Below are 23,768 nucleotides of genomic sequence, written 5' to 3' on the forward strand. Positions count from 1 at the left end.
GCGAGCATTCGGTAATCATTTAGTAATGATGCGATAAAACGGAAGAAAGTGCAAATCATGAAAATGAAAGTGGGCGTGGTTTAGCATTACATTTAGGATTAGTTATCTCCTTCACTGCTCTGTTGTTATTCCTGTCAGATTATTGCTGACAGAGAAGACAGAGTCATTTGAAGTGGTTATATATCAGCTGAGAGTGATTCAAAGGCGCAGAAGGGCAAGAAATAGCTCTAGAACCAGGGGTCGAGTCCTGTGTGGACGCGGGTGGACGATGTCCACTTGCTTTTTTCAGAGAGTGGATGCCGTCCACCCTGGCATGTGTGGAGGGGACCAGCGCAGTGGAAGGAGAGCTGTGAGCAGTGGTGGGGAAGGGGGGCCATTTCCCCCTTCCTTCCCTCACCTTGGGGCTCTCCCTGCTGGGGGAAACCTGATAACCTATTCTGGGGACATATACCCCTGCCTACATATACTGGGACATATACCCCTGCCTACATATAATGGGCACATATACCCCTGCCTACAAATACTGGGCACATATACCCCTGGCTACATATACTGGGCACATATACCCCTGACTACATACACTGGGCACATATACCCCTGGCTACATATACTGGGACATATACCCCCCTGACTACATATACTGGCACATATACCCCTGACTACATATACTGGGCACATATACCCCTGACTAAATATACTGGGGATATATACCCCTGACTACATATACTGAGGGCATATACCCCTGGCTACATATACTGGTGCATATACCTCTGGCTACATATACTGGGCACATATACCCGACTACATATACTAGGCACATATACCCCTTACTACATATACTGGGCACATATACCCCTGGCTACATATACTGGGGACTACTCCTGACAACATATACTGGGCACCTATACCCCTGGCTACATATACTGGACACCTATACCTCTGGCTACATATACTGGGGACTAGTAAACCCCTGACTACATATACTGGGCACATATACCCCTGGCTACATATACTAGGCAACTATACCTCTGGCTACATATACTGGGGACTACTATACTCATGGCTACTTATACTGGGGACACCTATAGACCTGGCTACCTATGCTGGGGATACCTATTTTGGGGGAACTGCTGTCAGATTATCTGCATTTTTGTGGAACCACTGTTATGTATTTTGGGGAACAGCTGCCAGATTATGTGTATGTTAGGGGAACGGCTGCTGCCAGATTATGTGTATTTTGGTGAACTGCTGCCAGATTGTGTATGTTAGGGGAACGGCTGCTGCTGCCAGATTACGTGTATTTTGGGGAACTGCTGTCAGATTGTGTATGTTTGAAGGACCACTGCTGCCAGATTATATGTATTTGGGTGTTACATGTATTTTGGGTGATCCACTGACAGGTTTTGCGTATTTTGGGGAACTGCTTCCAAATTATGTGTATGTTGGGGGAACTGCTGCTGCCACATTGTCTATTTTGGGGGAACCACTGCCATTTTATCTGTATTTTGGAGGAACTTCTAACAGATTATGTGTCTTTTTGGTGAAATACTGTCAGATTACATCTATTTTTGGGGGATACACTACGGCAGAGCTCAAAGTTCCCCGGCAGACCTTTTACATCACTGCTAAGGTCATGTATATTTGGCCCCACCTATGACCACGCCCACGTTATGCTTGGCCATGCCCCTTTTTTGGCGCTACGCACGACGCAGGGGTTTTTAGGGTGAGTCCACTCACCTCTTTCTCCAGGACTAGACCAGAATGGATTTATTTGCTATACCAGGACATCTGCATTTCTCTTGAATCATCTTGTAAGAGAACCCAGCAGTGCCAGGGTTAACTAAATTGCTAGCTGCACAACATGTTTTCAGAAAAGACTTCTATCAAATTGTTGGATTGTCCCAAGCCACTTCCAGAATCCTGGTCCAGATGTTAAAGCGGTATCGTCACCATAAAAATCAAATTTCAACAGCAACTGGTCTGAGTGTATTAAGTGATAAAGATGCTAATCCTGCATTCAAAACTTTCAAAACTTTTTCTGCTGTTATGATTTGGAGTTATCACATACTTAAGGAGCAATGGCCCTTTAGTAGTCGTGCCAAAGAATTGCATGCTGGGGGTTCTTTTTATCTATAATGTATTCCTCCACTTTCCTTTATTTCCCTGCCAGCTGCTTATCTGAAACCTAATCCCCTACTCACTTGTGTTTACAAGCAAGGCTGAGGCGACTCTGCGATTGGAGGAGACAAGAAAAAAAGTAAGGGGCAGAAATGACATCACGAGTTAGCCTTAACTGTGGGCAAAAGACATGGCCCCCACCACTAACAGAATTCTCATCATTTACGATATAACATTCACTGAAATACATGTGTTATGTAAGTAGATCAAGTATTTATCTACTTATATATGTGTTTTTTTCCCTGGCATAGTATGGCTGATCCTACTGCTTTAAGCCCTTATTCGGAATGTTGCTATGTGGTGTTCAAAGGACTGCCTTTTTACCCAAAATTCCACGGGAATCCTATGGCCTTGTGTTAAATTACCACTGTAAAATGGAAATATCGACACGTTACCAAATGGTTACCGCATTATCGATTTCACACCGAATGTGGAAAAACCTTGATGAATACAACTAGAAATAGATAAACTTCGAATTCGGTACTTTAACGAACTGGAAAAAGTTATCGCAAAGACAATGATGAATCGAGGCCTTAATTCTCCATTATCTGCAAGTAATCACAAGTGTAATTTGAGCTGTTAACTATGTCTGAACCGTGCCAAGGTGTGCCCCGAGTTGTGTGTTAATATGTTAACACAGGAGGTTAACTCTTTCTGTGATCTCATGAAACCAGGAATTAGACACAGCCGATTTATTGTAGCAGTTCTGTAAGCTGTAACAAAGAAATGTTTTCTTTAAAAGTTAATATGTTGTTGCTTATCTTTTAGAGCAGGGGGAAGTTCTGAGCTTAGGTCCACCTTAACTCTGACACTTCCTCCTTCCACGCTGGAAGGAGGAAGTATTGGAGTTAAAGTGTAGCCAAGGCGACGTGACATGATGAGATAAACATATCTATGTACAGTGCAAAACATATTAAGAGGCTGTTTTTATTTTGCTGCCTGAAAGAGTTAATTTTCAGGTATGCAAGTGACAGCTTCTGCTTTGTCAGTACCTTGTGGGGAATATAGTAAGCTTTACTATTAACCTCTTTGGCGGTAATTCCGAGCTGAGCTCGGGGTATGCCGCCGCGGAGGATTTCTCAGGCCCTGGTGGGCCGATTTGGATAATTTTTTTTTAAAACACGCAGCTAGCACTTTTCTAGCTGCGTGTCTTACCTGATCGCCGCCGATGCGCCGCTACCCGCCGTGATACAGCCCCCCCCCACATACCCTGGCCAATCGCCACCAGGCTGCGCTATGGGGTGGATCGGGACTCCCTGTGACGTCACTCCGTTCGTCGCCATGGTGACGGGGGAAGCCCTAAAGGAAATCCCGTACAGAACGGGATTTCCGGACGGGCTTGATCGCCAGTGTCGATCGGAGGGTTGGGAGGGACGCCGCAGGGAGGGGGGAATCATGTGGCTAGCGATAGGCTAGCTACATGATAAAAAAAAAATTAGGCGTGCGGCCGAAAATCAATTGACCGCCAGGGAGGTTAAAGTGAACGTCCGGACTAAAAATCTACTCAGCAGAACTGAAAAGGCTTGGTGTTTAACAGTTTCACAGCATCAGAACCTTGTTTTTCTTACCAAAGCATCATTTTAGCTGCATTTTTTAGCTAAGCTCCACCCATCAAAGAAAAAAAGCCCGGGCTTTTTTTCCCTGATGCTGTGCAGAGCATGATGGGATTTCCTATGTTGTTAATCACGTTGCCTAGCAACTGGGAGAGGTGCTCAGGACACAGGACAGTTGGAACTGTGTCTCATGCACCCTGTCACCTCCTTTCAACCAAAAACATGGCTGCCATCATGAAATCAAACATTTGCCTGTTCTTTTAAAACAGGGTGGGTAAGAGATTATATTATCTATCTATTTTAATTAAGTATGTTTGTTTAGGCTGGAGTTCCTCTTTAAGCAAATTGGAATCTCCTCCTTGGAGCTCAGATTAAGCTCACCTTAATAAGGTAGCAAATGCCGGTGCTCTTTCTCTGCAGGTCCACCACTCCTGCAAACCGAATACTCCACCACTTATAGAAAAAGGCACTCCACAGGCTTCAAACTTGCGTTTGTGGTTTATTGAGCAAGACACACTACATGTTACGGGTCTCCTGACCCTTTCTCAAGTCTTGCTCAATAAACCACAAACGCAAGTTTGAAGCCTGTGGAGTGCCTTTTTCTATAAGTGGTGGAGTATTAGGTTAAGCAAATTACAGCCATAAAAGTTTTCCTGGCAGAATACTACTTCTGAGGGCAGGGGAGAGACAGAAAAAGATCAACAGACTGCCACTGAGCAGAGACAATAAAACATTTAATGGACTTTTATTAAAGATAAAATAAAAATATGGGATATCTAAGAAAGGTCATTTTTAGGAGTAGGAGGATAAATACAATTGTTAAACTCATCAGTTTATTTTCACCTCGGGTTCACTTTAAATGAAATGCACCTGTTCTGCTGTTTCATGCTGAAATGCTGCTGAATGTGTGTGTTTGGGTTCCGAACCATGTGTGCCAAAAATATAATTTTTTTTCATGTTAAAATTTGCGTTTGTAAGAGAATTTTTTTAATACAGCAAATCAAAGCCAATGGAAATTTGCATGCTATGTGCAAATTTATGTTGCAAGATGTAAGGGTTTTCGCAAGTGAGAAAATGTGAATGCAATTTTGCATATTTTAATTGTGTGGACCCTGCCTGAGGCTGTTTAGGGGCAGCCTTGCAATCCTCAGGCTCGATATGGTTACCCTTTAATGTTATATTAGGCATACAAAAAAAGTTCATCTAAAAAAAATGTGCATATGATCAACTGCTTACTTTTAATATGACATTTGTGTGCAATCATATTGGTTTTAACATAGGGCTTTGACCAATATCTTCCATCCGGTGATGTGTGCCATACAGCAGAGGAGTAGCTATGGGGGTGGGCAAGAGGAAACACGTCTCCGGGCACAGAACTGTAAGGGGGCTCAGCACAGCCATTGCACCCCCACTTGCATGAGAGGTGGCTTGCTGGCTGCCCTGCTTCTCTCCCTGCCTCTGCAGAGGAGTGCAGAAGTGTTAACAGCAGCAGAAAAAGTAGGGCACGTCTATCTAAAGGGGGGCACATTTGGCTATTTATAGGGGGGCACACCTCACTATCGAAATGGGGAAGGGGGGCAGATCTGGCTATCTATAGTGGGGCACACCTGGCTATTTAAAGGGTGGCACATCTGGCTATGTGAACAGGGGAAGGGGTTACATTTAAACAGCATTAGTACATTTGACTTCACCCATGACCACATCCACATTCGGATATGTGGCCATGCACATTTTGTCCAGGTGTGGGCGCAAAAACTGTCTTTGTAAAACTGTCTTTGACACCACTCTCCCACAATTTTTGTAATAAGACCTGTATTTGTTACAAAAACTTTTCAGTACCGGGGTCCATAGGACTGCAATCAAATGACTGTTTACTCATGTTTTGGCATATTTCACTGATCTGATAAGCCACTGGTAAACGTTGCAAAGATTTTATAACCACAATATCAACACTTTGTTACTGATGGTGGTTTTGCTCTTGTTACTGATGGTGGTTTTGCTCTTGTTACTGATGGTGGTTTTGCTCTTGTTACTGATGGTGGTTTTGCTCTTGTTACTGATGGTGGTTTTGCTCTTCCTCATTTTCAAAAATATTACTGGTGTTCCATGTTATTCCTCATTAAATGGTGGCTCTCCAATGACAACCGTAATACTGCTCGTAACACTGGAGCGGCTACTTTAGGTTCGTGTGATGCCCTATCTACAATACCTTACAAAGACTACAAAAACATTCATATCATCACCCCAATTATGAAAACTTTGCTAGGAAGCCATTCCTATTACCTGAAATTATGTCTCCATTTACTCCCCTTTGGAAAAATCCTAAATTACTCCAACTCTATTTGTTTCAAGAATTTGGATAAAACACAGAATGAATCAAATACATCATATAATACTGAATTGTACATTACTGTCTTTTGAATCTCTGAAAGAAAAATATTCTCTCCCTGATAATTTGCTATTTAAATATGTATTAATCAAAAATGCAATTTACTTACTACAAAGGAAAAATTAAGCGACAAATTGGTAAATATCTTAACCAGACAATACTGTATATATCTAAAACAATGTATACCATATATATGTCACTCTATCATCCCTTTAACTCAGATAGACTATCCTTGATACTGTCCTTCCTGACCCCGGACACTACCATGCTTCTCATCCATGCCCTCGTCATCTCCTGACTTGACTATTGCAACACCCTACTATCAGGGCTCTCCTTAAACCTTTTTGCTCCTCTTCAATCAGTCATGAATGCAGCAACTACACTCATCCATTCTTTGCCCTGCTCTGCTTCCATGTCTCCCCTTTTCAAAATTCTGTTCCTGGCCTACAAATCTGTGCATAGGACCTACCCTACCTACATCTCCAAGCTCGTCCACAGATACATACCTGCATCCCCCCCCCCCCCCCCCGTCTGGCCCTCCAATAACCTCCGCCTGACCACCCCCCACATTTCTCACTCACCTGCACACCAGCAAGATTACTCAAGAGCCACCCCCACCCTATGGAACTCCATCCCACCCCCCTCAGACTCTCCCCTTCCTTCAACACCTTAAAGCGGTTTAAAACCCTGACATAATATTAAAAAAAAAACATATTTACCTACTTTTTATATGCCATATGGTTATCATATTTGCATTTGTGCATTAGTATTATTATTCATTTAGAAGTTATAGGTTTCCAAAAGTACCATTTTTGCTTTGTGAGCTGACTTTGCATATTATTAATAACTGGTTTTATTCGTTGCTGTTTTGCAGACAAACATGCTTTCAGTGTCTCTCTGTCTCCAGCAGCTCCTGCACAGTCAGAGAATGTGTCACATTCCTCACTTGATACATTTAAGTAAACACAAGATAACATTATCTAAAGTTCGGATGCCTCTGCAATTCACTGCACTCAACTTTTAAGCTCTGTGTGTAACCCTTCAAATGCTGGTAAAAAAAAAAATGCTGGTTGCATATAATATGCTGCAAATAATGTTTTAGAGCAAAGATGAAATGCAGGGTTATATTCCACTTTAAAGCAAGCCCTCATTACACACCTCTTTAAGATGGCCTACTCCCCCCCACCCCCGCACCTTAACTCTATCAGCCGAGAACATATTCCATAGCCCTACCCAGTGTGTCACTACCCTTCCTCCCCTTTAGATTGTGAGCCGTTGGTGTGTGTCCTTCTTGATCTTGCAACCCCACTAATGACACCCTTCCCATGGACTAACTCTGACTTGATCAACATGAAACATGAAAATAAAATAAACTATTTGTCAGAGCTCCACTATTTGTGTTACCAACAGTCCCTGACAGATAAAATCTAAATTATAAAATGGTGTTGCTGCCTTAAACAAGTAGCATAAACATCAACAAAGAAACAGCCAAGAAAAAGACAGCAATATTTATATATCTTATTAGCGGACACTGAACTGTGCCATTTGATGACAATAACTGTACACATACAGCTGTACTAAAGTCATTTTGTATTGCTTCTTCTAAAAATTGTCTAGTGAATGTGAAGCATACTTTAACCTTTTCAGACAGAGTGTTTCATACATATGCGCCCTTCATCTGTCCTTTCTAACTAATTGGCTATTTCAGGCAATATTTATGGCTAGGACAGGCCATCTTGGTTGCCATGGCATCTGCTCTTCTGGTCATTGTGAAAATAAAAGAAGAATCCAACACGGGTAAGAGTTTGTTCATAGAAAACACAAATGTCTCCGGTTTTATACTGGTGGCATCAACTTGGCACACATATACTGTTTACATTAGTTCTTTTAATAGCGATTTTGCAGTAGCATAAGAAAAAAACCTCAGTCCAGGGGCGTAACTAGAGGGAAGCAGCCCCTGTGATCGCAGAGGGCCCCAGAGCTGTGGGGGGCCCTAACTAGCCTCTCCTTCCTCCGATACAGGGGACTACACTTCACATTAGGTGTTTTTGTGACTACACTTTTTATGGGTGTGAAGATCATGGTGGCCAAACTTGTTACATGAACCTTGTAATATGGCTGTAAAGAGCACAAAGGGATGCAAGGGGAGGAGTGTAAGCATTGGGGGGGGGGGGGGGTCTTTCAAAGTATCAAAGTTTTGCTGGGTGGGGGGGAGAGGGGGGCATGAATTGTAGTTACGCCACTGCCTCAATCTACTTTTATGTACTTTGATAAACTAAGGCACATGACTAGCCACTGAGCTTGGCCATTGTACAACACATTAAAGTCTTCCCCATTTTAATGGGCAACGTCAATAAAGTTATCTCGTTTGAGATAAGTGCACTGCTTTTGACTTCAGTCAGCAGAACTCATTGTGCTGTAAATTCAAGGAATGCTTTGATGTCTTTCTACTAACAGAAAGTATAGAAACTAACTGCCCACTAGTGGCCAATAATACACAGTACAGCAGTACTAATTAGAAGCAGGAAAATGTAACAAATAAGAAATAAAGAAGTGCTAAAATAAATTGGACTGGAGCACTTGCAAGCCTCTAAATAAATTGGCTGCTAAAGGATTAATACTGCTAGAATCCAATAAGCCATGGAGAGTGCTGTTAGTACTCACACTATTTGATAGTGGAAATGCAGGCATGCCCTGGTCTGATGTTATCTTCTGGTCTCTGAACCAATTCCAGGGTTGGAGCATGGTCACATGACAGGCGGGGACATGGTTTGAAATGTAAAGTGCTTGGGTACTTTTGGAATGGGCACCTGACAAGTCTAACTTATGGATTACTTTTCAAAGCAGCCAGCATGAGGGAAGATTAGGGCTGCAACTAATGCAGCCTATTTTTTTTCTCATTGGGTAGCTTATTATCTCTCTTGGCTTACCATATTACAAAAGCCTTGTATAATTTTTTTTAACAAAAGTCTTGCATAATTACGTATTTAAATACTGTCTCCATTAATGATCATTAACTGATCATTAGAACGATTATTCCGGGAACAAGCACTGTACAGACATCCTGTTCTAAAAGGGGGTGGGCAAGAGAGGCATTGAATAAGTGAGCAGTGACCTGCAGAGCACACGCATAAGGAACAATATTCTAATTTGTCGCTTTGCAGTCTCTCATGGCGGATTACTGAATGACATCAGTGGACAGTTCACACGCAATATATTTTTAACCCAAAACAACTTTCTCAGTTTTTACCAAAAACACCCAAATCATTAGTTCTGCTCCTATACGTTCTGCTATAACCGGTTCAGCTCGCAGGTGTTTTCACCTCAAGGAAGGAAGCAATTTTCCCATCAGTGCTCCTCCTATTTATTTGCCAAATAACTTTATCACTACTCATCACATGTAGATGATCTATATCTTGTTTTTTGGCACAAATTAAGCTTTTTGCGGGCAATACTTGTTACTAATTACTTTATTTTCTATGCATTTTATATAAAAAAACAAAATACACTATTTCTCCAATTTCCTCCCCTATAGTTTTAAATTCAGCAATACTACTATAAATGAAACCCATTCATTTTATTTTAGTCCATTAGTCCAGGCTATCACAACATTTAAATTATTATGTTCCTAGTACAATGTCTGGCGCCAATATATTATCTAGGAATAAAGGTTTATTTCTTTTTAAACAATGCAAATTGCCTGACTATCCTGCTGATTCCTTACCGCTAATACTTTTAGTTATGGATCCTGAACAAGCATGCAGATCAGATGTTTGATTGGATTTGCTGCATGCTGGTCTCAGGCGAGCGATTCAGACACTACTGATGCATGAAAGATCAGCAGGACTGCCGGGCAACTGGTATTGCATAAAAGTAAATAAATATGGCAAGCTCCATATCCCCCTTACAGGTGTTCTTTAACTTCTTGTGTCCAACTACATACTTTCTCCTCATTCATGTTCTTTTTTTCTTTAAACTGGATATAGATAAAATAGAAATTGTAATCTTACTGCCTACTGGTTTAGATCCATACCTACTGTAAATATTACCCTGGATAACACAACATTCAAACCTCACATTAATAAGTTAACCTCCTTTTGACCTCTTAGCACATCTTACAAACTCCGTCCTGAGGCAGGATGCAACTAAGATGCTGTCACATGTCCACACCAGACTGGACTATTGTAACACCCTCATCTCTTGGGTGTACTAAAGCGGCTGGTCAGTTCCTCCACCAGATGTTCATCTACGGTAGTATAGGTTTCCTCCATATATGTTTGGCGGTCATCAACCTTTGAAATCCTTAAAACATTACCTAAAAACTTTCCTTGTCAAAGCATGCAGATAATCTCACCTAGATCACATTAGCTAGTAAGTGACTGACTTCTGTTTGCTCATCATAACCTGGGACACTGGAGAAGCTGGGACATTGGAGAAGAGGCCAGGACAGTCACACGACAACTACTGAGTAACATGGAAGAGGCCTGGACACTCGCACAAATACTGAGTGAGGTAAGGTCTGGGACATAGAAGAGGCCAGGGCAATCACACTGAGTGAGGTAAGGCCTGGAAAATGGAATAAAGGGTCAGGACAGTCACACAACAACTACTGAGTGAGGTAAAGTATGGTACATGGAAGAAGATGCAGAGGAAGTCACATGTTAACTGCTGAGTAAGGTAAGATCTGGGACATGAAAGAGGAGGCCGAGGCAGTCAAGTAATAACTGTTGAGCGAGGTAAGATCTGGGACATGGAAGAAGAGATGGGGCAGTATGACAATTGCTTAGCGAGTTGAGGTCTGGAACATTGGAGAAGAGGCCAATACTGCCAAATGATGACTTATGAGTGGCTGAATAGTGTATTGGTTAAGGGCTCTGCCTCTGACACAGGAGACCTGGGTTCCAATCTCGGCTCTTCCTGTTCAGTAAGCTATCACCTATTCGGTAAGGAGATCCAGGGCAAGACTCCCAAACACTGCTCCCATCTCCGCAAACTTGGGGTAATTAAAAAAAACTGAGGCGTTATATATATATATAATACATATTTATTATAACTCACCTTTAATTTTATTACATTTATGGCACGAAATACGGTTTTAAAAGGCTTACGAAAAAACATAGGAAGTACATTGGCTTAGGTATGACCCAGAAAGGGGTAAATACACTGAAAAGGTTAAGGACCACTGTGATACATGGAAATAGAAGCCAGGGAAGTCACATGATGACTGAGTGACACAAGATCTAGGTCTAGGACATAGAAAAGGAGGCAGAACAGTCACATGACTGTAACATGTAATTTTTTTGGCTTACTATTTAATCACAGCAGCATGCAGGTGGAGGGAGTTGTGCCAGGTTACTATAAGGTTGTCCAGAGTTTAAATGTACGGATATCTGACAGTAATGAAAAGGCACTCTGGCTTAGTAAATACCACCATTTCAAACTTCCCAGTGTTAACACAGTAAATGCATTACATGTCATCACATCAGACGTTAGGAAATATTGTAAAACTGAGAGGGAAATATGTGGTTCTTAGGGGACAATTCCCTGAAAGGCTTTTTTAGCATGTTCCAACTAGCATGATTAATCTTTCTACAGATACTAGCCTCTCATCATTACAAATCTGGCTCAGTTTGATGGATTGTTCTGTCTCGAGTGAATTGCTTTGTTGGTCAAACTGGCCCAAATAATTATAGGTTTATTTAAACTTTAACACCATGTTCACAGTGGTGCATTGCGGTGTGGTACAATGACCACTTTGTAAAGTGCCTTACTGAACTGCAATGCACTGTCTATGCGACGATCACAGTGCGGTGCGTGCATTGCGGTATAACAGTTTGAGGCATGGTAGCATTACCGGTAAATGCATCGTTAACAGTGAAAGTGAAGCATACTTATCATCGACTGTCTGCTGCACCGTACCCGACGCAGCGGGAGCATAACGTGCGGCACCACTGTACCAATTTGTTGCGTTCCTGCTGTCACAGGGAATGCAACATAACGGCCAGTGTGAACGTGGCCTAAGGTGACCTTGATTAAATCGTCACCTAGAGGTATAAAAAAGGGAGCAGGCTTAATATCACATTTTTATAACGGGTTTTAATACCCCTTAAGTGCAACTACCACCCTAAAGTGCTTACTCTGCTCCAATCCCTTTCCTGTGTTTTCATGAAACCCCACAATCTTAGATATATACTGTTTAGAGGCCTTAAAATCTAAGATTCTGAGAACTTTCCTGTCTGTTCCTATTTATCCGGAACCAATCCCAGCAGATTTATGGACAACAAAGATGGTCCCATTGGTTTGCGGCCAACAGGAAGGTCCAGGCCAAAGTTCTAAGTGGGAAAAGTGAATACCTCTGTTGAATTTGCACTGGGGATTAGGAGGATCTCAGAGCACATAGGAACGGGTTGTAGTGTAGCAGATAATGTTTTGTATCTATGTGTTAACATATGGTAAACATTTAGCCCAACGGAAATGACAAACTGTTTCTGCAATTTTTCACACAATGCTCCGTAGGGTCGCAAAACAACACTTTCTCGTAATAACACTGTTTCTTTTAGCAGGAAAAAAAATTAAACTGCTTGACGGGGGCATTCTCCTTTCTCTAATTTTTTTATGAGCACTCCAATGTTTGGCAAAAGTTTCGATTTTTTTATTTCAAAGATTAGGCAATGCTGAACAGAAGTAATAACTTCTTTTACTGGTTTCAGTACAGAACCAAATGTAATGCAGACTTAAAAACATGCTGACTTCCAGCATACTCTTTAAATTACATTATGTATAGACTGTGACTCACACATGCATTACCTGGAGACTTTTCCACTCCCAGCCATCCCCTATATTTTGGGAATGTTTCACAAATTCCATGCAGCAGTATCTGAACTTCTCTTCTCCCAGGACAATGTTGTCTTTGTTTTCAGGATCCATTCTGGGACAACAACCTGTAAATAGGAGAATGGAAAATGGACAATGATGAATACATTTTGAAATGTGTAATTTGAACATCCTGGTTTGAAATATTATCCCCTCTATTTTTCTCCCTAAGATTTTCCTCCAAATCGAGCAGAAAGACGGCTCAATGTGGAACTGGTTACGGCCATCGCTGTAACTGATAACATCTGGAGGGTTGTTTTTAGAAGAAAAAAAAATAATGTTCCTGCTTTCCTTCCACAATTTCCATTATTGCAAAATTAAATTCATTCTGCTCATAAAGTCAACAATGATCCAAATGGTACATAACAAGCTATATGGCAAAGAAAAAAAACAAGAGTGGAGTTTCATTAAGAAAAAACTCCAGCCAAAACCATGCTATAGGGGAAGTTACATTTTGAGTTAAATCACTGCAGCTTCATCAATTAGACCATAATGTCAAATTTTGCCCCCAGGTAGTTTCCCAACTTTGCATTATGTTTGGCCCACTCTAAAACACTAGGGATGCTGTACTGGGGGTAAAGACCTAGATCACCAGTGAAGCCACATGTGGAGGGAGGGGGAAAGCACGAGACACCAGGGAACTGTGTTGGGGGGGGGGAGGGGAGATCAATAGACACCAGGGAACTGCAAAGGGGAGAAAGGACCAATAGACAACGGGGAACTGTATAAAAGAGGGCCACTATACACCAGGGAACTTTATAAGGGAGGGAGGGGGGCCATTAGACAGCAGGGAACTTTATAAGTGAGGAAGTGGTCATGAGGTTGGCCCGCGACTTGGCCCTAGTGTTTAACTGTCGGCCCACTTTGTATTTGAGTTTGACACCCCTGATTTAGACTCATGCATTGATTTTATTGGCTCAAGCTGCTATCAGGTGCAATGGAAGCAAAAAGACCAGGTTCACAAGATCAAATGGCCCAGACAGATAGCAGTTTTTCATAGTCCTCTTTCCCATTAGAGGTTGAAGGCAGTGAATCCACCGACTATCAGCTGCTCCTGTGCAACTTCTTGCTTTTTTTTTACACCAGGTAATGCCACTGAATAGCAAACTATGATGAAAATGGAGGAAAAGAGGGTTGCATTGGCACTGCGGCTTTGTGGGTGAAGCTCGGAGCACTGGCGGATGCAACCGGTTGACTCCTATAGCATGCTCTGAGCTATTAGTTAGTATAATCCCAAGAGAAAACGTGCAGGTCAGCACTGCTATGCATTCAAAATTATTGTGTCATCATGAAATACAGTACAGTACAGTACAGTCGTGAGGTAATACATTCAACATTTAACCACTCTTACTGTACAGAAACCTTTCCTAAATAGATGGAAAAACATTTTCCTCTTTGTGCAGAACATGTCACAAGCCTGAGGACAAAAAGCTCAACTGCAAAGCTTTTATATTGCTCTCTGATTTATTTATACATGTCAGTTAGGTCGCCTCTAATATGTCTTTTCTCTAGTCTAAATACGCCCAGTTTATCTTACATTTCCTGGAGAGATCTTTTATTATTATTATTTTTATTTATTTTATATAGCGCCAACATATTCCGCAGCGCTTTACAAAGCACTTCCCTCGCTCTGATCAATTTTGTGGCCCATCTCTGCACCTGCTCCAAAACGGCAATGTCTCTCCTGTAATGCGGTGCCCAGAAGTGCATTTCAGATGCTACCTTACAAAAGAACTAAACAGGGGCATTATTATTATAGCATCCTGAGTTTTTATTTCCCTTTTATTGCTACCCAAAATTTGATTTGCTTTAGCTGCAGATGCTTGGCATTGAGTATGTGTATTTCAGTTGTTGTCAGCAAACAAGTCCCTCTCCAAGTTGGATGTACCCATCTGCTTCCCATTTATTGTGGATAGTGCTAGACCATTGACACTAGCAAGTGAAATTTCTTAACTCTTCCTGTACTGGAGACAATATGAGACTCATTTCTGTGCAACTAATGTTCTATTTCTTAGCTGTTATGCACATACAAATCATTATATCATAAGTTTATTTTCACTTCAGATTCCCTTTAAAGAAAACCTGTAACAAAAAAAAAGTTCCCCTCGGGGGTACTCACCTCGGGAGGGGGAAGCCTCAGGGTCCCAATGAGGCTTCCCACTCCCCTGTAGCTGCAGGCAATCCAGTGCTGGCTCCCCCAAAGTGTCCCAGAATCCTCCCTCGACAAGCCTGACACGCGCTGATTTATTTACCTTTTCTGGCTCCAGCGGGGGCGCTGTTGCGATTCTCCGCACGGAGATAGACGAAAATAGCCGATCTCCGTCGGGTCCGCTGTACTGCTCAGACGCAGGAGACTTGTGCCTGCGCAGTAGAGCGGGCCGACAGTGATCGGCTATTTCTGCCCATCTGTCTATCCCTATAGAGAGCCGATACTGCACCTGCGCTGGAGCCGGGAAGGTAAATATTTACATCCCCGCTGTTCAGGGAGCTTTATCTCCGCCGCCGTGGGACCGAGGAGGACGGGGGAAGCCTCAATAGGATCCGGAAGCTCAGGGGCGTCCCTAGCCATTTTGTCACTCCAGGCGAGAAAACCCATGGCGCCCCCCCGTGTGGTGCCCCCTGATGAAAATAATCATAACACAGCAATGTTTCACCATAAGATAAAAATAATGTGGCAATCTTCCAGCAGAAAATAATCATAACGCAGCAATGATTCACTTAAAATAATCGTAATGCGGTAATCTTTCACCAGAAAATAACCATGACGCAGCAATGATTTACCATAAAATAATTATAACGCAGCAATGATTCACCATAAAATAATCGTAATGCTGCCAGCGTTCACCAGAAAATAATCGTATGTGGCCAGCGTTCACCAGAAAATAATTGTATGTGGCCAGCATTCACCAGGAAATAATCGTATGTGGCCAGCGGAGGCTTCCCCCACCCCAGGTGAGTACCCCCCAGGGGAGCTTTTTCCTCATTACAGGTTTTCTTTAAGGGAGGGAGTCCCAGAAGAAGAGACAAGACAGAGAAAAGGAGTGAGAAGAGGTGACCAGAGAGGAAGACAGGAGAATATTGTTAGTAGAGCAGAGATTGCATGTAGGATGGTATCTGGAAATAAGATTACAGTCAGTGGCGTAGCTAAGGAGCAGTGGGCCCCGATGTAAGTTTTACAATGGGGCCCCCCCAAGCACTCTATACGTAACAATTGATACGGCGCACCAAAACCTGCTAAGGGCAACTACAGTGTCAGAGGTGTAAGAAGGGGAAGGGAAACAGTTTGTTAAGGATTATCACTATTCAAAGTATCTATAGAAGTGATTATTATGAGCACAGGACCAATAGACAGCTAATACTGTAGTTGAGGGAGGACCCTTCGGGGCCCCTCTGGCCCAAGAGCCCCGATGCGGTCGCTACCTCTGCAACCCCTATTGCTACTCCCCTGATTACAGTATTTAAATATGAAGGCGCTAGTTTGTAAAGAGTTTTGTAGACGAGTCAGAATTTTGAATTAGATGCTTTATGTGGCATCAGTGGATCAGTCCTCCAGTGGTTCAGATCATTCCTGATTGACAGAACACAGAGAGTATCCCTAGGACCTATAATGTCCAAACCTGCACCTCTACAATTCGGAGTGCCACAAGGATCAATCCTATCAGTATTCACATATTGTGTGAATAAACGACTTTCTCCAAGTCATTCACTGTCCGCTACCCTGCTTATCAGCACACACAGAACTGATCCCGGGTCTCTGAAGATACGCTACTGTTTGTTTGTTGTTGGCTAGACAGAATACCGTGTGTTTAACTGTTTTATTCGCAGGACTAGTCAGTCAGTTAGTGGGCTCCACGGTCCCATGGTAACCGCGGTGGTGGCAGTTTACTCTGAATCAGTGGGTGAAGTTGTAATCACCCGTGTCTCACAGGCTCCCTTCTGAGTTGTCTGCGGCTAATTCTTAACGGTTCCTGCGCATTGACTGTGACCAGAGTTCGCACGATCTGTGCGCTGGCACCGTTTAGAAGGCTAAGTGCGGTCAGCCACTAGGGCTCCTGTGACAATATGTGAATACTGAACTCTGCTGCTCGACTCATTCATCTCTCCTCTCGCTCTTCCTCTGCTGACCCTCTCTGTCAAGCTCTTCACTGGCTACCAATTAATGAGAGGATTCAGTTCAAACTCTTAACCATAACCTACAAAGCTCTCCACAATCTCTCTCCCCTGTACATCTCCTCACTAGTCTCCAGATACCAACCCAACCGCAATCTCAGATCTGCACACGAGCTTCTTCTCTCCTCTTCTACAATTACCTCCTCACATTCACGTGTACAAGACTTCTCACGTGCCTCACCCCTCCTCTGGAATGCCCTTCCACAACACATCCGCCACTCTCCCACCTTTGAAATCTTTAAACGCTCCCTCAAAACCCACCTTTTCCGACAAGCATATTCTCTAGCTTAGGCCATGCACCCACTAAATAACCTAATTACGCACTGCCTGTACATATACTGTATACTTCCCCCACCTCTTGTTTCCACCCCATTCCTTTAGATTGTAAGCTCGCAAGGGCAGGGCTCTCACCCTTTTGTGTCATGGAATGTTATTAATTCAATTGCTTGCACACTGTTAGAAATTTATACATTTTAGTCATCCTGTTAAATCAAATTGTAATCAGCAGTGCTGTATCTTGTATCAGTGTTCATATTTTCATGTATATCATTGTCTGTATCATTATGTATCCCTTGTTTGTTTTCTTACATTGTACAGCGCCACGGAATATGTTGGCGCTTTATAAATAAATAATAATAATAATATCCCCTCTGCTGTTTGCAATCTACATGTTGCCACTCGGCACACTTATCCAACGACATGGCCTGACGTACCACTGCTACGCCGATGACACACAGCTATACCTGTCCTTCAAACCTGGTGGAACAGACCCTACTCCAAAAATAAACTCTTGCTTAGCTGAGCTACAGGCATGGATGAATGATAACTGGTTGAAACTGAATGCTGACAAAACTGAGGTCCTGTTTGTCCAAGGCCAGTGCCCGCCATCAAAACAGCTCTATCCTAAAGCAACACCAACCAGGATTGGGAATTCAGACATAAACAGCTCCAACCTTGTGCGCAGCCTTGGCGTACTAATCGATGGGGAATTGAGTTTTAGAAACCAAATTTCATCTGTAGTTAAATCTTCCTTCTTTCATCTGAAGAACATTGCAAAGATTAAACATCTGATTCCCCCAGAGGATCTTCCAACCCTAGTCCACGCCTTCATCACATCACGGCTGGACTACTGCAATGCCCTTTATGTTGGCCTCCCCAAAAAGGACCTGCGTCGCCTGCAATTAGTGCAGAATTCTGCTGCCAGATTGCTAACAAACCAGCCTCGCCACTGTCACATTACACCGATCCTTCGCTCACTGCACTGGCTACCAGTAGGATGGAGAATACTCTTCAAGATTGGACTGCTGACATTCAGATCCCTGCACAATCTGGGCCCTGGATACATGAAGGACCTGCTGAAGCTGCACCACACCTCTCACAACCTCAGATCAGCAAGTTCTGTAAACTTGGTCACTCCCAGAGTGCACCTCAAAAAATCTGGAGATAGAGCCTTCTGCCATGCTGCCCCTACTCTCTGGAACTCCCTACCACACCCAGTAAAGACAGCACCATCCCTGGAGCTATTCAAATCCAGACTGAAAAGCCACCTGTTTAGCCTGGCATTTCCAGATTTATAAAATTCCTTCCTCTGTACCACGTTGATCTGAGCCATACTTATGTGCTTTGAGTCCCACGGGAGAAAAGCGCTTTACAAATGTTATTTGTTGTTGTTGTTATGTAATTGGTAGAGGGGACTGAGAGATGGGAAAGTCACTTCTTTATCATTTTTTAAGGCGGATCAGATCAGGTAACCTGTTAACTAATGCCTACAAGTGACCAGTTAATCAGGTGAAGTGTGATTTTAGGAGTAGGTCTGTTATGTTATAAGCTATTCCACACTACTCTCTTACGTATTTGCTTCTTCCACTTCAGATGACCCATGAAGAGCTGCACTAGCCCGGCCAGTTAATTAGCTGTGGATTATCTATAACAAGAATATCCACTTACTGGATTTAAACTCTCCACAATCAATATTCTTTAACCTATGGCTCTGATTCTTAATTGTTTTCTGCGCGTTTTTACCCAGACACAATGGGAATGTTGTTACTATGACAGATATTACATACCAGTATTTACTAAAGAGTAGCTGTAATGGGGCTGTGGTTGGGCAAAACGGGAATAAAAAAAGTAAGTAATAAACTAAACAGCGGCAATCTGTGCAGTACAATAGCAACAAAATCCACTTAGACCCTGGTATGTACAAAAAGAAGATACAAACATGCAATTATGATAATGCAACAGTACTATCACAAGGCCACATCTTGAATACACGGCACAGTTCTGGGCTAAAGAATCACCCCTATACAAATATGTAAATAAGTAAACAGGCCATTTGGAGAGAGCTTAACAGCAAGTTGTTAAAATAATTACAAGGTTGGTTTATTTACTGAAGGTTAGGAAAACTTTTAGCATTCTATTTACTTTGTAAATAAAGGCAACTTTAAGGTGGCTCCATTAACATGTATAAATGCATCAAAAATCAATAGAAACATCTGTCATGTGACCCTTTTCGCTCCCAAGGACAGAACACAAGGCAAGGGCACATCAGCACTGTATGGAGGGATGAGCATTTTAGCATAAGAATAGGAAAGGGTTCTTTATAGTGACTAGAGTTAAGCTGCATTTTAGAGGATGGTAATGGAAGTTTCATAAAACTGAAAGTGTTAAGTCACTTTAGTACATACATTTGTATAAGGTGTATGATCATACAAATCACTTTGTGTAGATAGATAGATAGATAGATAGATAGATAGATAGATAGATAGATAGATAGATAGATATGTGGAATCTTGGTTTGCGAGCATAATTCTTTCTGGAAATATGCTTGTAATCCAAAGCACTCTTATATCAAAGCGATTTTCCTCATAAGGATTAAAGTGAGTCTAAAGCACAGTAAAAAAAAAAGAAAAAAAAAAAGACACCTACCTAAGAAGAGGGAAGGCTTTGGGTCCAGTAGAGCCTTCTATTCCCTCTCCTGGTCTCCTTGTTTCAGCGTTGGCTCGCCCATTAGATATCACCAATTGATGGGTCAGAGACAGCTCTGTTCCACCACGGGGTGCTTCGGACGTCTTTGGGAGCCCGAATTCTCCCAAAGACGACCTGCTCCATACTGCGCATGCGTAAGTGCGCTTTCTCATACACTCTGCACGTGTCTTGCTCTCCAGTGCAGCCATGACCCCATTCAACTATACTGAATAGAGCAGCATTCATTGCACACACAAATGCTTGCAGCAGTGATATAAGGCAGTCTGAGACACGCTGCTGAAATAAGTTCAGCAAGATGACAGTGTGTGTGCCCAGGACCTTAAAGTGTACCAGAGATGAAAAAAGCTGAAAGAGGAACTTCAGCCTAAACAAACATACTGTCATTAAGTTACATTGGTTATGTTTATTAAAATAGATAGGTAATATAATCTCTCACCAACACTGTTTTAAAAGAACAGGCAAATGTTTGTGATTTCATGGAAGCAGCCATCTTTTTGGTTGAAAGGAGGTGACAAGGAGTATGAGACACAGTTCCAACTGTCCTGTGTCCTGATCAACCCACCCAGCTGCGTGTGCTAGGCAATGAGAACAGCAAGATCAGAAATCCCATCATGCTTTGCACAGCATCAGGGGAAAAATGCCCGGGCAGATTTCTTTGATGGGGCGGAGCTTAGCGTTTGTGCAGCTAAAAATGAGGCTTGTGTAAGAAAAACAAAGTTTTGATGCTGTGAAACTGTTAAAGAAACACCAAGCCTTTTCAGTGCTGCTGAGATTTTTAGTCTGGAGGTTCCCTTTATTAACCTCCTTGGCGGTAACCTAGAGTAAGGGCTCGTTTCCACTATCGCGAATCTGCATGCGTCCAACGCATGCAGATCCGCACATGTAATACAAGTGGATGGGCCTGTTTCCACTGTAGCGTTGTTGAGGTGCGTTTTTTTCAGCGTGAAAAAAACGCACAAAAGAGCCAACGATTTCCGTTGAATCCGTGCGAATCGCCGCTAATGTATTTAATAGTAAAAACGCATGCGTTTGTTACATGCGTTTTTACCCGCGATTTCGCGTGCGATTTCGCACCTTTTTCAATTTTATTTAGCCCTGGCAGTGTCATGGTTAATTTCGCATGGCACCCTGCCATGCGAAATCGCAGGCGAAATCACGGGTAAAAACGCATGTGGAAACGCATCCGCATGCGTTTTTACAAGCGTCGGAATGCGGCCGAAATCGCGTCGCAACAGTGGGAACGAGCCCTAAGGCTCAGTATGGAAATCTGTAGCTCAGACTTGTAATCCCGAGCTGGATCCATGGAAAGTGTGTCATGGAATCTGTATGTCTTTAGAAACTGCCTATCACTATCTTTTTGCCACTACAGTCATGGAAAAAGTTTTGAGAACGGGACAAATACTGTTTTTTGCAAAGTTTGTTTCTTCAGTTTTCATGATGGCAATTTGCAAATATTTCTCAGATTTTTTGGGCATCTGGAAAAACAGTGATACGTGGGTGGGGTTTAATTTTTTTTCTCCGACCACAGGACTGCATTTTTCTTTGTAAACGGTACTGTACTTGTATTTCATACGTTTAGTTTAACATTTACCTCCACTGGCAGACTGGTGGCCCAAAGATTTAAATAATGAGAATATAGCAAATGGAACAAGTTAAACAAGCTAGTTGGCTGTTAGCACTAAACCTTACTACTAAAGTGATGTGGATGCTTCTATCCCCCCCTCCCTTACAATGGTGTAGTGGCCATCATATATGACTGTTCAATCCCTGGGGTGACAATTATGTCACCTCAGGAAATCCCAGTACTTGGACTTGTCAGTTACACCTTGTTACAGCTTGGTATAAGTGATAAGAATCAGACCATAGTTACACAGGATTAGTAGTTATGTCAGTTATCCAAGGGTTCCACATTTCTCTAGACATATTCTGGCTGAGTAGAGCAACTTTATTCAACTGCAGAGAAGAATATTCCTTTTTTCCAAAAAGTTGTAGTTGTGGATCTGGGGCTTTCTATGACGCCTTTTGCATAGTAGAATAGTGACAAACCTATCAAAGATCTTTCTGAGGTACGAAGCACTACTGAGTCTATAATACCTCAGTGGCAACAAATGTGCAAAGGTATGTACACACATGCGATAACTGTCGGCCAATAATGTCTGTTTCAGCCAAAGATCATTCTGTGTGTACAGTGGCCGCCGATCGATCCTGCTTGGGCGTCAGTAGTCATCAACCACCCCCCCTTCCTATGGCATGAGTATCTACGTCCCTGTTTAGTAAATAAGGATGTAGATACTGCTGCGCGATCCCGCACGCTCCCGCGCTCGTTACTGCCGCCGTTCATTAGCCGGGAGATCAATGAATGGGAACACAGTTCCCATTCATTGATCTAAGTCCCCGTGTGAATGGCTGCAGCCATCCATGAGACGGTGCCCCCATTCACAAAGCCCATCCACGCAGTGCTTCCTCTTAGCATGCTTCCTCTTAGGACATCTTGTGACCAAAAAGTAAAATTACATTGATTTGTTTTTCAATAAAATACATACATTGATTCTAGATTAACCCCTGACCCCCCACACTCCCCAATACTTCCCCAAAAAATTTTTGGGTAAATTTTTTTTAAATTACAATTAAAAAAAATACATAAATAGTTTCCTTAGGGACTGCATTTTTTAATGGATATTGCATTTTTATGTCAAGAGGGTATATTACTGTTAGTTTCTAAATTATGGGCTTGTAATTAGGGATGGATTCAAAAATGTAAAAATGCACCTTTATTTCCAAATAAAATATTGGCGTCATACATTGTACTAGGGAAAAATGTTAAACGTTGCAATAACTGGGACAAATGGGCAAATAAAATGTGTGGGTTTCAATTACGGTAGCATGTATTATTTTAAAACTATAATGGCTGAAAACTGAGAAAATGAATTTTTTCAAATTTTTTCCTGTTAAAATACAGTTGGAATAAAATAATGCTTAGCTAAAAGTACCCCCGCCCCTCCCCCCCCTAAAGAAAGCCTAATTGGTGACGAAAAAAAAAACAAGATATAGATTGCTCCGTTGTGATACGTAGTAACAACGTTATAGACGAATGAATTGAAGGAGTGCTATTGCTCTGGTGTTTATGGGGAAAAACTTTGGAGGTCAAGTGGTTAAAGCGGATCTCCAGCCTGCAAGTTCATAACCAGCAGCCTTCATGTAAAAGAAAGTTATAGATACCTGCTCTGCCTTCTCCCTTGAAGCCATCTCAAAGACCCCAAATCACTTGATGTTCGGCGAGAGGTCCTGCCTCCCTTCTCTACATGGAGAAAAAACCCAAGATGTTGACCATAGTAAACATCTTGGTGTTTTTCTTCGGGGAGGTGGAATACACACATCCAATTCTGATTGACAATTTTTACCATCTCCATGAAGCATGAGGGCCAAAATACTTTGAATACTATGAACAGATTGTGATGGTAAGCTCTCATACTACATGGGGGTGGTAAAATTTGCCAGTCATCGGCCAGTCACAATTGGATGTGGATACACACTCTAAATCCAGATCTTCAGTGTTGTGTGCTGGGAAGTAAGCCAGGTACACACATCCACTTTTAAGTGGCCAATTTTACCACCTTCAT

At 42.3% G+C, this 23,768-nt stretch overlaps 1 protein-coding gene across 2 annotated transcripts in view; it reads right to left on the reverse strand.

The window, feature by feature from the left end:
- Positions 1 to 23,768, reverse strand: part of ATG10 (autophagy related 10) — a 196,847-nt gene that overhangs the window by 145,851 nt on the left and 27,228 nt on the right. For both annotated transcript variants that reach the window (XM_068271698.1, XM_068271699.1), the window contains exon 2: positions 12,928 to 13,061. In XM_068271698.1, coding sequence (XP_068127799.1) covers positions 12,928 to 13,061 — 134 coding nt within the window. The remainder of the gene's footprint in view (positions 1 to 12,927; positions 13,062 to 23,768) is intronic.

This window comes from Hyperolius riggenbachi, chromosome 1 (assembly GCF_040937935.1).
Source record: "Hyperolius riggenbachi isolate aHypRig1 chromosome 1, aHypRig1.pri, whole genome shotgun sequence".
In the NCBI taxonomy this organism is placed as follows: Eukaryota; Metazoa; Chordata; class Amphibia; order Anura; family Hyperoliidae; genus Hyperolius; species Hyperolius riggenbachi.